A 13,368-nucleotide genomic window follows, 5' to 3' on the forward strand; every position below is an offset into this window, starting at 1 on the left:
TTCCACTATGAAGTACAACCGTGTTCCTTCAGCTTTTTCTTCCTCTCACCCCAAACTATGGGAGGCTCTTAACTTTAAAACTAGGTTAACTCTGAAAAGGGATCCAGAAAGTCTCCTAAACCCCTGCAAAGTTGTAAGGCTTTGAAAACTTTTTCATTTCAAAATGCACTCTCTTTCTAATTGAAAAACGTGCATAACATTTGATTTTGATACTTGTTTCCCTTGTATAGCCCACTGTACAAATAAAACAGATTAAAAAAGCATATTTCCTCAGATCTTTCACTTCAAGTAAAACATAAAATGGTGACATTAAATGTTAAGTGTCAGACAAACATTTTATCTAATGTCTTTCATTTATCCAGAAAAAAAATATTTTTCTTTTAAGCTTTGCCAGCAAAAGATCCCAAACCAATAAGTGAACTGTGCTGCAGATTGTTCTCACTAAATCAGATCATAGTAAAATAAATACAAATTTTCCAGTAGTTATTCAGCATCTCCAGTACAAAGAGAAAAAAGGCCAAGGATGATTCATCTCTCGTACGCAATTCACACTTCTGGTTAAGAAGCAAATTAGAATTGAATGCACAGATGTCATGGAAAAATGTGAAGAAGCACTCCTTACTCAGTGAGAGGTTCACTTACATGTGTGCCTTTTAGAAGTATTTGGTACTCTACAGCTCTAACCTCCAGAGCACTACAGCCTGAGATCAGCTAGACTGTCTGGCAAATCAAGCTCAGATCTTGCAGCCTATCCATCCATACCCAGCATTTCATCCATAGCATCACTACCTCTGTAATTGTGAGTTGTCACCTGTGCTTCTTAACCAATCAAACCCATTTCATCACACATGTGGAAATTACTGCACAAAATCAAGCACTGGTAGAAATCTTCTACAGGCTTGAATGCCATGGAAGACATCTGCATTCAGGCATATCTTGAATTCACTTTTTTCACCTCATACATACTTATATGCATTTATTAGCTTTAAAGAAAATGCCCCATGAAAACCATCCCACACAGGAGAATATCAGCTGTTCTTTCTGTCATCATCACAGTTTTAGAAGGTGGTAGCAAACACAGTAGTGATTTGGCAGGTACTCCTCTCAACCTGCTCCAGCCCAAGTGTTCAAAATGCCTCTGCAAGACACGTCTGATAGAGGTGCGTCAGCTCTGCCAATTAGCCTATAAGGTCTGTCAAGAAGAAAGCCAATGTCTTCTGTGCAACACAGGAACAAAAAGCAGTTTGCCAAATGAAATAGAGAAGTCATGGTAAACGGCAACGATGTCACCTGGAATGTAATACAGTGTTCACAATCTAAGTACAGCAATGTTGTGATTTGAAAGGGGTATTTATTCCCCACAAGAATTCTCTAATACCACAAAGAGCTGATACTTCAAAATACTTTCTCCAAGAGTTTTTGTTTGAGCTCATTAGCAACAAAGTCATTTTCTTAATTCCTATACATTTCACCTGGAGGCACTTCTTTGAGAGCATTACCAAACTGAAGTCAACAGATCCAGTCTAGCACTTGCCACAAGCAGGATGATAAATATCCTCAGTTCTGTTTCTTTAGCCCTATCCATTTCACTTTCTTTTACAAGATGCTGTTGTGTGGGATGTGTGTGTGCATACAGGTATACACACTCACAGTTAATAAGCAGTTTAAATTTAGAGCAAAGACCAACATGAGCATTTTGCAGGTAGGGAATTAACATTAGGTGCACAATGCCTGCACACAATCCCTAATTTCTTTAGGGAGGAAACCTGTGTTTGAAGCAAGAGTGCCCAGAGGCCAATGAACTACAGGATAAATAACGTCTGCTTCTACACCTTGGCCATGTAACCTTTTATCACTTTAAAAACAAGCTGACAGGCACAAGAATTAACATGAAAAGAAATTTTCTCCTTACCTGTAAGCTTCATCTAAGGACATATCCATTCTCTTCATGATGTATGCAATAGCAATTGTGGCAGAGCGAGATATTCCAGCTAAACAGTGGACTAACACGCAACCATTTGATGCTTTTGCTTTTTCTGCATACCAAAGAAATCAGCAGCATTATACCACAGTTAAAAGTTTGCAAGGAAAACAATGCTATTTGAAATTGTTCAGAACTTCCAAATTGGCTGCTAATTACAGATCTCATGGAAGCTTTAAATAAAAAGCACTTATTTTCTCCATCACTGCACTGGGTTTAAAAAAAGCATGCGACTACACACAGAAAACACTGCAGTTACAGCATACTTCACTTACATTAATGTAACCCTATCTAGGTTTCTGGGAAAGGTGATTGTTTCTAATTTTATATGCAAGTAAAAAGCAAGTGTTCATGATGGAACAATTTGGCCAGTTCATCTGTTAGCTCGCTGCTTAAAGCTAAAGACAGGATCTGTATGTCTAATTTTATAATTCATTCTCTGCAAGAATGTATCAGGTGTCTACCAGGATGACAGAAAGCAGAGTTGTGCTCTTAGAAAGTATTTTTTTTCCTGTAAGTGCCGGAACACACAGCGGCAGAATCTCCCGGTATTATTTTGCTTCTGTACTTATAAAGCAATGGTGATCATATACGCAGATCCTTAGGGTATTTTCATACCACCCAGAAAGCACTCAGGTATCCTCCAGCCAAGATAGGAGTCAGACACAGAGTTACCCAAAAACTGTTTTAGAGAGCCAATATGAAGTTTCTTCTCACCTATAAAATCAACTGATTTATCCAACCAAGGCAAAATCTTCTCACAGAAGCTGTCATTCACTGGCACTCTCAGAAAATGGGATTCCGGAATGAAATCGGGCTTTGGACAGGTATTACTGGCATTTAGTACATAGCCAATATCATTCTGCTGCATCAGCTCCTATGAAAGAAAGAATGATTAAAACTAGAGAAGTCAAACAACACCTTTGGGCCATTTCAAAGAGACCACAAACTCAAAACACATAATAAAGCTAAAAAGTAAACTACTGGGGGCGTTGAAAAAGTTGACTTCTAAGCTTTTGATTCTTCAAGCAACTTTTAACAAGACATCCACTGCGACCAAATAATATACAGGCTGCAAAGTCCAAGTGAACAAAGGTGACATAGAGCAGAAATAATGGTGGAATACCCTCTGTTACTATGAAGCATCGCTTCCAAGAGAATGCTTTTTTTTTTTTTTGCTACTTTGGTTTAAATTTTCACCATACAAGGTGACATAACCAAGTAGTTATGTCACATGTAGTTCGCTGATTTGAATGCATGTTTTCTGGATCACATATCAGAGCAGTTTAAATAATGTGTGGTAGTTACTACACGGGTACACTGTGTGTACTTTGCAGTGTGTACGTAGAAGGGATGAACATGCACAAGTATGTATATGCAGGCATAAATTAAATTTTCAGCGAGAACAAAGGACTGAAGGGGAGGAAGGGAATCTCATGGCCATTTGCAGAAGAAAGTGTATCAAATCCATCATCACTTAACTACATGTTTTATGTAGCAGTTATAAACTGTGAATTTACATAAATCTCTGCTAGTGAGACAAATTTTCTCTGGACAACTCCAGTAAACTTACACCCCAAATCCCTTACGCTGGCATATCCAGAGGTGTATGAAGGTGTGGGTACCTTAAACTAATGAATATACTTTATACCATAAACATAGACATCTAAGGTGAACAAGAGTTGAGCAATTGCTCGCAGAGCAAATTATCACAAATAAATATAATTTATCACAAATAAATTCAAATATAAATATATAAACATTATAAGTATAAATAATTGTGATAAATATAATTTATGACAAGTAAATATGATTTGCATCAGTGGTCAAAAAAGGGCTGAATGTGTCAAGGCAACTTCTCACCTTTAATTCTTCCAACACTGCTAGTTTTCTAGGTCATACTCCCAGTACAGCTCAGCTCCTCAGCACCGTCACCAATGTCCCCCTTTTCTATTCCTTAACATCTCCCCAACTCAAACAGCATGCTTCCCTCCAGCCCTGCATGCCTTTTGTAGACAACACAGTCTCGCCTCCCTTTCCTACATTTAAACTCTCATACACTGAAAGGTTAAAAGCAGAGCTGTAAGGAAATTTGGGAATTGTTGGAATTAGTCAGAGAGAGACTGGGGTTCTTGGTACAGGAGACCAGTTACCATGGTATTTTACATGTGCTAAGGAAAGCCCCAGAATCTGTGACTTTGCTGAGCCACGTAGCCTTACAACTCTAGGATCCCAAGCTGTTCAATATCAACTTCTGTAAAATAAGCATCTAGTTTAGGCCACTATATTGAAATACTAACCCTGTACACCTATAGTCACCACTTACCGCCCGAAAGGTAAACAACAAACAACTGAAATAGCAGGTACATGCAGAGTCTCGAGCCACAGTATGCATAGAAGTCACCCAACCTTATACACAAGAGGGAGGCAATGAAGAAATGGACTTTCATGATGCACGTTTGTTGAGGATGCAGCTAAGTAGTGCTGGAAAGCTGGTGAATTTAGAAATAAAAGCCTTCTCTTTTTAATTTTTATTATTATTTTGTCTAAAGCATAAGTGCTGGTGGACTGCATGGTCCAATGATCACAATTCCACAGTTATGTAAGATTTTCAGCGTGGAATTGATTACCCAAATGGGAATTAGAATGTTGCAGATGCCAAGTCTGAAATCACTGAGCCAAAAAAAAAAAAAGCAAAAATGTGTTAGTACTTGTCTTTGAGACCAAGGCTAAAGAAAGAAGTCATGCTTCCTTCTGTTCTAAAGTATCAATCATTCCCTGCGCAACACACTATAATATAATAACCATAACAGTGCCTTCATTGTAAGACATCCAAAAGGAAGAAGTGAATTATGATGGGAGGAAGATCCAGAAATCCTAATACTAACAACTTTGTGAAAAGAAGGTAAATGCTCTTTTGTCAGCTTATTTACATTCTATGACTTGTTTAATCTTAAAATTAATGGCACCCTAAAATGTTATTTTGTTCCAGGAAATAAAGTCCAGGTCTGGAATTAAAAAACAGAATAGTTAGGTAAGGAGCAAAGCAGAAACTTTTACAACTCTAATGCTGGTACAAAATGTGCGATGTAAGCAGGAGACTCATTCAGGCCTACAGCCAAACAGATTTTTTACGTTTTCCTAAATTTCTCAAAGGACACTGTCACTCATGTATAAGTTAGATTTTAGTTTGTCTGTCTTTCACAAATCTGAAATTCAACAGATTTTCTGTCAAAATACATACCCTCTTGCACTGCCATTTGATACTGATAGCCACCAATATATCACATGAAGATCCAACAAGTCAAATGGACTTTTTTGTTAACCAGAGTAAAAGAAATCTGGTAATGGTGAAAAAGTACACTTTTTGCAAATACATGCATTTAGGTAAAGCTGATCCCCAACTTATTTAAAGAACACATTGAAGAGTGAGATCAGAAATTTCATGAGGTTCTTAGCATGTCAACTGCAGGAAATCTATAAACATTTTCAGAGTTAAGCATTTAAAAAGAAACCCATAAAGCAAAATCTCCTAATACTTTTCTGAAATCATTAGTTTTGCTCAAGGACACAAACCAAACATTTGTGTTTGCTTATCTTTCATACATCAATCATTATCAGCAGAGGCATTAGTGGCAAATAGCATCAGTGTCGCTAAAAGGTCACGCTGCAGGACAATCTATGTTCAAGACAGATGTTTCTTCCCCCCTGCACTCAGAGATAAGCTTCTAAAGATTCTGAAAAGATTACCTCATCTTGATAAGCTATGCTGAAAATTCACATCTCTAAAGCATTACGTTTAACTGCATTACAAATAAAGACTTCTTTTTGCAGGTATTTTTGAGACATTTAGATTTCAGAGAAATGAGTATGTCTGTGAAATAGGAGGAATAACAGGACCTCACAGATAGCATTCAAAAGCATTCACGGATAGCATTCAGAAGTAAGGTCAATGTATACAACTATATTTTGCAGTGTTGGGAATCTTACTGGAATAATTTAGAAAGTTATTTTAAAAAATCTGAACTTGAATTAAACAATTTTCACAGAAAGTTGACTTCGTATCTTCAGTAACTGACAGAGCAGCAAGGCCATTAAACTGGAACATGCAAACTTAACCACTTACCGTCTTCTTGACTGTCATAACAGAGACAGAACTTTGCTTCTGATCACTGTTTTTTGTTTTTCACCTTTCCCTTTTCAATATTCTTCACTTCTCAGCTTTCATACCAGCTATTGGTAGTTCTGAGCACTCCATGTTATTGGGAGACATCCTCCTTGCTTTCCCTAAAACCCTTGCATAAGATCTAGGCTTTCCAAGAAGCAAAGAGTGTGGAAGAAAGAGCAGCAGCAAACACAAGCCACCTGGAGCACCTCACTGCCCTTACCATTTCTAAAATCCTCATTTCTAACAATCACTAACTTTGGGTTGAATCAAGAAATTATAAAGGATCAGGAAACTGGGAGCTGCCAATTGCAGTGAAAGCATCAAATTCATTCTCAGAGACAGAAATCTTCGTTTGTTCCCACAGCTTCTTTAAGTTAATAAGGGTACCACTACTTAAGAGGAGAGCCATTTAAGATTTTCCACACGCAGACACCAAAACTAAAGACATAAATTATGAAGACACTACGGTCTACTTCAGTGCAGTGAACAAGTAACATGCTCAGAATAAGGAATTGCCTGTGACTTGTTTTAAATAAGAAGAAAAACGTGCAAGCAACGAGCAGATCTGAACTCATAAAAAGCATATTTTTCCTTAAAATGGTTAAGAAATGCATCAGGTCAAGAAGTGCAAATTTGAACAATTCCTGGGAGCCCCACATTAATTCTAAAGCTTCTGAAGCTGCAGTTCCTGCTATATGATGGACATGTGCTGAAATACTGTCAAGGTTGTAAATGAAACGGCATGAGACACCCTACCAGGTCTAAACTCTCCTACAGAACACTCTGCCACACTCAGGGCTTACCAGTATCAGTTGTAGTAGTTGTAGTAGTTTCAGACTCCTCCAGCCCTATAGTGAAATTCCTGACTACTGCTACCACTTGGTTTCCCTTCCTGGTGAGGCACGCGTACTGTGTCTGTGTGTAACACCTATTTATAGGCACTGATTTACTGCAAGCAACGTGAACAGCCTCTTTCATCCCTAAGACTATTCACTAAAGAGCTACAGCACGGGAATTCTATTCACATCCCCAAATGTCCCTGGCCCTAAAGGAGTATAAGAGACCCCACCACTCCCAGTGGGGCTTAGGATAGCACTTATCATTAACATATTGAAACAAACAGCATAAAAGCATCTAATACTCTACCACTTAAAGCAGATTTTTCTTTTTTTTAATTCACTTGGTATTTTAATCTATCTGTTGCCTTTTGTGTGGGGACCACAAATTACTTTTGTGGTATGAAAAATAAGAAATTGCCTTGACATCCATCATATGTGAATAGGTTCTGAACTGTTGACTCACTACATAGCAACAAAGATGTTGAAGATTTTAAAGACCAAGGTAAATCCAATGAGTATATGAATATGATCTAATTATAGGACTATTAGGATAGTTCCAGTCTTAGGCTTTATACATGTATAAAAAAAACATGTATGTAAGTGTTTAGAGAAAATACTGACAGACAATCTTTATTTCATCCCACTAGAACTATTAACATAATTGTATGAATATTCAACACACACCAAAACAAACCAGTTGGTGCTATACACAGTAAACTACCTGACCTACTGTAATGGCTGATTTAATAGCATGCTGTTGGTTGGTAGGTTACTGAGGAAGGTATCGTATTATCTTCTCCAGGAGGAAGAAGAGAGATCAATTATCCTATTAGATGACACGTGGATTCTTTATGTGGACCGTGTATCAGTAGTTCTTGCCTAGCAGGCTGTGCATAAAGCTGTCTAAGGCTATCATTTAGATCTACTTTAGATGGTTTTATAGCTGTAATAATGAGGTATAATAGAAGCACGGAAAAAGACACATGGAGATTATATACTCACCCATGTAAACAGCATAACATCCAGAATGCTCACCTTGTTGAGGACGTCCCGTTGGCACCCAAGATAGAGATGAGGCAGAATCCTGGTTGGACCAATGTTGGAGACAGGTAGACAGGGCTGAGAAATGCACGTAGGGACGAGCGTGGATTTTCCTTCACAGAGACCAGGGAAAGAGCTGGAGAATTCAGCAAATCCACCTGTAAGAGGCACAGTGTGCATTACCGACAAGCATTGTGGGAGGCATCAGTGCCCATAACAATTCTCAAAAAGCAGCATTTGTTGCATGAGATGGAGGGGCATTAAAGGGCCAGCAAAGGAACCTGTACAGCTATATGCACACCTCTCCCAGAGGTACCCTAAGTGTGCAAAACCATTTGTCAGAACACAAGGCCTGCTTTTGTCTTCCCACTCTGGTGGGAAAGTTTGTTTGTTTCTCTCTCTCCATTCCTCAGATTTGATGCTTCTTCTGATTCAAACGGACATGTGGAAATGAGAATTTTAAGACAGAACAAAAACCCACAACACCCACCACACACCTTTGCCTTTCTGCTTCAGCAAATTGCTTTCTGAACAATTCCTTCTCCCATATTAGGTCTATAATTAGACTGCATCTAGGAGAAGTCATGTTTTCTCAATTGGTAAGATCACCAATATGTGGTTATTAATGTTTGCTTTTAAAATCCTGCATTATTATTTTCTATACTGATTAGAAATAATGTATTTCATCCAACACACTGCAAGAGGCTTCACATTTCAAAACCACACCAAGCTAAGGCTTCTCCATCCCAAGAGGGGCAGGTGAGGCAGATGGCGACTACAGGGGAAGGTGGGCATGGGAAGAGGTGAACCATGGACTCCCCTAGCAAACTAGCCCCTCTGTGCTCCCTTTGCTGCTAGGTGGTTCTTCATTTGCAGTAGTTAGGTCATTAGGCCCTATCCATACTGTGGTTCCACAACATTTTAATTATAATTTGCCACCTCTGCATTAGGTTGAGACTGCTGCAGACACAAATACATAACACACACAGCTCAAGCTCCATTTCCTTTTCTTGCTTTGCCACATGCCTGTTTCCCTCCCACTGCAAGAGCTATGTTATAAATCTCAGTTACCGACTGTGGTCTAACCAGCACTACCCACAGTTAAAGAACAAAACTAAACAGACCTCCAGAAACCAACTTACACCTCAGCTAAACATGTTCTCACAAAAATTATCTAGCTTTTGACAAACTAGCTGAACTCCAAGCTCAGTTCATTCACATACTTCATCTAGTCTGAAGAAGAACTGTAGGCAGCTGCTTAAATCCGCATGTTACAGGCTTTTTGGACAGTTTTCACCATGTAATAGCCAATTAGTAAGGATGAGAGGCACAAAAGAAAGTCAAAGTCCCCAGCTATTTCCTTACATTAAAAGCATAGAGACAAGTGGAACTGTAAGTGGAGGGAGAGTAATAATAACCTGTGCAGAACAAGATACCTTTTTATCATCAAGGAAGTGAAGTATTAATGTGCTAAATCTGCCAAATGCTATGTTCTGTATTATTACAGTTTGAAGACATGAATTAAAATTATTCAGCAATAAGATAATGTACTGTTCTGTCAAGGCTTGCATTACCATTGCCTGAATTATGTCTATTCTTTGAATTTTAAACCCTCTATCTTTATTTAATGTAGAAAAAAAAAAAAAAGAAAAAAAAAACACAAGGTAATAGCCATGTGTGTAGCAACCCATTTTATCTGATAAACAAAGAAGCCAGCAAGCAGTTTTCAGAACAAAAATTTTTTGAGCAGCAGTTCTTGTTACAGTCTCCTAACTGAAAAAAAAAAAAAAAAAAAATCACTTGTCTTTAGTGTTAGATAAGTGATTTTAGACAACTAGGACAATGCTTGTCTTTGGAAACATCATAAGACAAAATAGCTGCAATTTACTGTAGGAAGGTTTTTTATATTTTTTAAAATCAATCTTCATGTCATAATTATACAGGTCCCTTTTTATTGTTCAATCTGTTAGAAGGAGAAAAGAGAAAACATTGTAAATTTTCAGTGTAATTGAAGAATCTCTGATCATTTCACGAATTCCAGTTAACTACCGCATGCCTTGAGTCATTTAAAACCTACTTGAGTCAACTACCATCACCACAAACAGCTTTGGTACAAGCAGCAGGCCTGGAGGAGTACAGCATGCCAGATCTACCTGGGTCACATGAAGAGAGATTGGGAAGCCTGCTAAAAACAATAATACAAGAAATCCCTTGCTTTAAAAAGAAATGCAAAATCTCAGAGAACTGAAAAGACTCAGCAGAGAAAGGCATTTATAGCAGAGGACACTTTTTCATGAGGGGGACCAACTATTGCCAAGGCAATAATACAAGAGTCTTAAGAAGGAGAAGGTGCAAAATAGGTGCAGAAATTCTTTTTGTCTTGCCCAGTATGCTCCTCAGCTGCCTAAATTAAGAGTGCAGCCTGGTTTCAGAGCTTCAGCAAGGTGTACCCACCACCTGAAGTGTGGAGCATACGCTTCTGCACAGGCTGGCACCAGAAATCCACCACACTGTGTCTCAAGGGCAGCACTCTCCAAAGTCCCAAAGATGGCCAGTACTGCTTTTCAGGAGTTTAACTGTGAGATGTTTTTCCATGCCAGAGAGCAGACAGCCCACACCCATCAGAAGAGCAAAGCAAAGGGGGAGGTCTGTGACCCAGTTAGATACAAGAAAGCTGAAGAGCATGGGCCCAAAGGCAGAAATCTGAGGCTGGTTTCAAAGTCAATCAAGTGAACACAACAATTCTGCTCATACCATCCTGCTTTACACCTCCACCACCTGTTCCTGTCTCTATAAGCCAAGAACATGGACAGTGCTTGTTTAATTTATCAATCAAAAGACGAAAAGTTTTCAAAATAATTCTCTTACACAGTTGCTGAATTCTCTTAGGTATGGCATAAGAATTTCCCTGTTCTGTAGGAAACAAGCTTAGAATTTTTAGTCACTACATGCCTTAGATAAATGTTATGAAGATGTGGTAACAGAGCCCAGCAGTTCCTTGAGGGACTGGTAGAAGAAGGGAAAGAGTAAGATCAATCTTCAGTTTTATTTGTTCACTCTTTATCTCTTGGGAAGGTTGTTGGCTGTTATCTGGAGCCTTTCTCACACAAAGTGCCTGTTGTTCCTTACAAAGAAGCAGCACAAGAAAAGAAGAGATTTTATATTTGTAATTTCTAATGTCTTTGTAAAGAAGACTACATGGACATATTTTTGTTTTGTATTTTAATTAGGAATTTTCCCATATAGCTACAGATGTGGACAAACTTCCACAAAAGTTCTCACTTCTGCATGAATACTGCAACAAAAGTTAAAAAAGATGCTAATATGCTTAAAGACTGAGGTTTGGGGAGATGGAACCCATGCTTTGTCATTATAAGCATAAGGAACACTTTTTTGTTGTTTCTTAGTAATTTGTTAATGCAAGGTTGAAGTGCTTCAAGATTAGATGCCTCAACATTTCCTCTGGGACATTCATCCCTACAAAGTCATCCTTCTTCTTTCTACACACACTTTCCTGATAAAATGTTACTTTATTATCCTTACAACATCAACTATAACCATAAAATTCTCATATCAAGTGCTTCTGACATTGTGTTGTTACCTATCTTTCCTCATGCTCCCAGGTAAGCCCTTATTTCCTCTGCACATATTTTAACCTGTTATTACAGATTAGCCCCCAATCCTCTAAATAGGATCAGTGACTTCAGGATCACTGACTTCAGAAAGGATGCAATCAGTATCTCGTTTCAAATATTAATCCATCCATCCATCCATCCATCCAATATTAATCCTGCCATCTTCTGTATTCATTTCAAAAAAAAGTTAGTAGCTTTTCAACAACTCTGCCTTTGATTTATGGCACTCGCAGTAGAAAAAAATATATATTCTCGATAGATGTGTGTTGAAAAATGGCTTTAAAAAAAAAAACAAACCACAACAACACAACAACACACACACAAATAAACAAAGCCCATCCCAACAAAACACTCATGTATGCATCTTGCTAAACTATTGATTACCTCCAGCGTAACACAGTATATCAGGGATCTGGAATAACAGCATCCACTGAGCTGTCATTTCATTATGAGACTAACTTCCATTTTAAAGAGCTTCTGTCATCTCCAGTTGCTTGCACTGACTTACAAAATATGCATATAGCGTGTGTATGTGTATATATACATATATACACACACATAATACAATTCTATACATAGTTATATTTAAAAAATAATGGCACCTGAAAACATGCAGAAAAAAAAAAGGATTCTTATTTCATGTTTCTGTTTTCTAACACAGATCGTGACCCACATTATTCTCCAAAGCAAAAATCAATGTATAGCCTACATGAAGAACTTCTTATGAGAAAAGTACTTCAACCATGCAGACTACCTGTTCACTTCTGCTGTAAATGAAGCAGACAGTCCTCAAAAAACAAACTTTAAGCATTTGGAGAATGAACTTAGTGTACAGATTGGAACACAGAATAGCAATCTGAGCCTTAAAAGAAAGATGAGGCTGGTTTAGCTTCCAGTTTTACAGTTTGAGGATGCTTTGCTTCAAGGCAAATTTTATATTTGTCTCCCTAACTACCTCATTTGGAATAGGGCTACTGGCAGCACTGTGCTGTTTGTTTAGTAAGAGAAAATGTGCATTTCTTCTGGACCTAGCTTCTGAACAACACCCTTTCTCCACCACAACTCCAGCCCCTGCAAATGGTAAATCAATCACAAGGGCATGTTGAAACCATGGGGAAAAAAAATCCCCAGGTCACTAGCAGAGCTACTGTTTTAATAAAGTTCCACTGAAGTCTTTGATAAATGTAACTGGGCCCTGATCCTAATCTCCTGGGCGAGACCTAAGAAATCTCACTCACTTTGCAGTGCCTTGATCAGAACGGTATCCCCTCCCAGCTTACAATATCTGGCAGGCTGTTCTTTCTAGTCCTACCAACCAGCCCAATTGCCAAATATACAAAGGACTGGAAATAGATAACTGACAAATAACTTGGAAATATTCTCTCTTAAATAGCTTCTGAAATCATATGGGTTGTCTGCCTTCTTGATGGTAAAGCTGGACTGAAAGAGCTCTGCACTCTCTTATTCAACTACTTATCTGTTTTGAAGGTAATGGGCAGAGGATAGAGAAAATGAAACAACTTTTACATATTATACATATGTCTTAAAAATTTTGCTTGTTTAAAAACAAACAAACAAACAAACCACTCTCCCTTCAACAAAGATTTAGAAGTTTCTCACTCTACTTCTTCAGCAAACCAATCTGATATCAATGAATTAAATGGAAGACTTTTCCATCACCATTAATGCAATAGTTTCACTATA

The 13,368-nt window shown here is 38.1% G+C and overlaps 1 protein-coding gene across 9 annotated transcripts in view; it reads right to left on the reverse strand.

Moving 5' to 3' along the window:
• The window catches only part of DUSP16 (dual specificity phosphatase 16), a 68,607-nt gene that overhangs the window by 5,674 nt on the left and 49,565 nt on the right, over window positions 1-13,368 (reverse strand). For all 9 annotated transcript variants that reach the window (XM_068658532.1, XM_068658588.1, XM_068658553.1 and 6 more), the window contains 3 exons: window positions 8,024-8,187; window positions 2,699-2,858; window positions 1,913-2,036 (listed from right to left, as the gene is read on the reverse strand). In XM_068658532.1, the coding sequence (XP_068514633.1) occupies window positions 1,913-2,036; window positions 2,699-2,858; window positions 8,024-8,187 (448 nt within the window). The remainder of the gene's footprint in view (window positions 1-1,912; window positions 2,037-2,698; window positions 2,859-8,023; window positions 8,188-13,368) is intronic.

This window comes from Anas acuta, chromosome 1 (assembly GCF_963932015.1).
Source record: "Anas acuta chromosome 1, bAnaAcu1.1, whole genome shotgun sequence".
Taxonomy (NCBI): domain Eukaryota; kingdom Metazoa; phylum Chordata; class Aves; order Anseriformes; family Anatidae; genus Anas; species Anas acuta.